Genomic DNA, 1,218 nt, shown 5'->3' with positions numbered 1-1,218 from the left:
TGCACTTTCTAACCAATAAATTTGAAACGTTATTTTTACGTTCTTAATATTGTATTTTTAAAAATGGCTGCCCTTGGTCATTGTGGTGAAGATTGCGCCCATAAGCATGAAGATCCGGAAAAAGGTGTTCTGTATAGTTTATATACGAAAATAATTATTGACAATTTGGAATGTCTTAACGAATCTGTCGAAGGTGCTGGAAAAACAGTGTTCAAACCGTGGATTGAACGTTTAGATACGGAGCGAGTAGGTGTTAGCTCAGTGACAAGAAATTTAATGTGGTTTATGCTAATGATTATTCTATATATTAGTTTGTAGAGTCTGATGTAGACGAGGAACTGCTCTTCAACATACCTTTTTCGGGGCATATAAAATTGAAAGGAATTATTGTGATAGGTGATGACTCAGAAAGTCATCCTTCGAAAATGAGGCTGTAGGTACCCTTTTTAAGTTAAATGACTTCTCATATAATAAAAGTATTTTTCAAGTTTTAAGAATCGTGATGCTCTGACATTTGATGATGTTGCTATAGAAGCTGATCAAGAGTTTGACCTTCAGAAAGATATTCACGGAAATGTGGAGTATTTCACAAAGTACGACATTGAAATTTTATATTTTCAGGCAGTCGAAATAATACGCAACTTTTTTAGAATTGCAAAATTTCAAAATGTGCATCATTTGGGCATTCATTTTCCTAGTAACTTTGGTGATGAGAAGACTCGTATTTATTACATAGGATTGAAAGGGGAGTTTGCCGTAGCACCAAAGCAAGAAGTTGTCATATGCAACTATGAACTAAGACCGAATATAAGTGATCATAAAAATCCCTTATCAGATGATAATAATCACCCTTTAATGTAGGTTTAAACTAATAATCATTTAGCTATATTTACTACATTTTTTACTTTTACTAAATTTGTTCAATATGGATGATTAATTTTGTAACCCATGTGTTTTGTTACCTTTATTTACTATAATTTTGTAAGGATCATTTCGGTTCAGTGAATATAAGTTTTGTGCAAATAATTTCTTTATTTTTTTGTAAAAAAACCTTAGCATTTTTTTAGCATCTAACATAAACATGTTTATCAATTAATCAAAATTGACTGTCACAAGTTTGATCAAATTTAAGCATTTAACTAACCAACATTGAATTTTGACCTTTTTTCTAATTTAAATTTGAAATAATTTTAATTCAAAATCATTATTTTAAAGTTT

At 30.2% G+C, this 1,218-nt stretch overlaps 1 protein-coding gene across 1 annotated transcript; it reads left to right on the top strand.

The window, feature by feature from the left end:
• LOC132696803 (PITH domain-containing protein GA19395) lies at positions 1-1,015 on the top strand. Its single transcript, XM_060661842.1, has 4 exons — positions 1-246; positions 312-433; positions 489-593; positions 651-1,015. Exons 1-4 carry the CDS (start codon positions 64-66, stop codon positions 859-861), a joined length of 621 nt encoding a protein of 206 aa, XP_060517825.1. The 5' UTR covers positions 1-63; the 3' UTR covers positions 862-1,015.
• The last annotated feature ends 203 nt before the right edge of the window (positions 1,016-1,218 follow it).

Source organism: Cylas formicarius, unplaced genomic scaffold (genome assembly GCF_029955315.1).
Source record: "Cylas formicarius isolate icCylForm1 unplaced genomic scaffold, icCylForm1.1 PGA_scaffold_1__22_contigs__length_36826433, whole genome shotgun sequence".
In the NCBI taxonomy this organism is placed as follows: Eukaryota; Metazoa; Arthropoda; class Insecta; order Coleoptera; family Brentidae; genus Cylas; species Cylas formicarius.
The sequence above is the reverse complement of the archived record's forward strand: the minus strand, read 5'-3'. Positions and strand labels throughout refer to the sequence as shown.

Coding starts and splice junctions, on each gene's coding strand:
- LOC132696803 (XM_060661842.1), top strand. CDS start 64: ATGGCTGCCCTTGGTCATTGTGGTGAAGATTGCGCCCATAAGCATGAA. Junction 247..311: donor AACGTTTAGATACGGAGCGA/GTAGGTGTTAGC, acceptor TCTATATATTAG/TTTGTAGAGTCTGATGTAGA. Junction 434..488: donor CATCCTTCGAAAATGAGGCT/GTAGGTACCCTT, acceptor GTATTTTTCAAG/TTTTAAGAATCGTGATGCTC.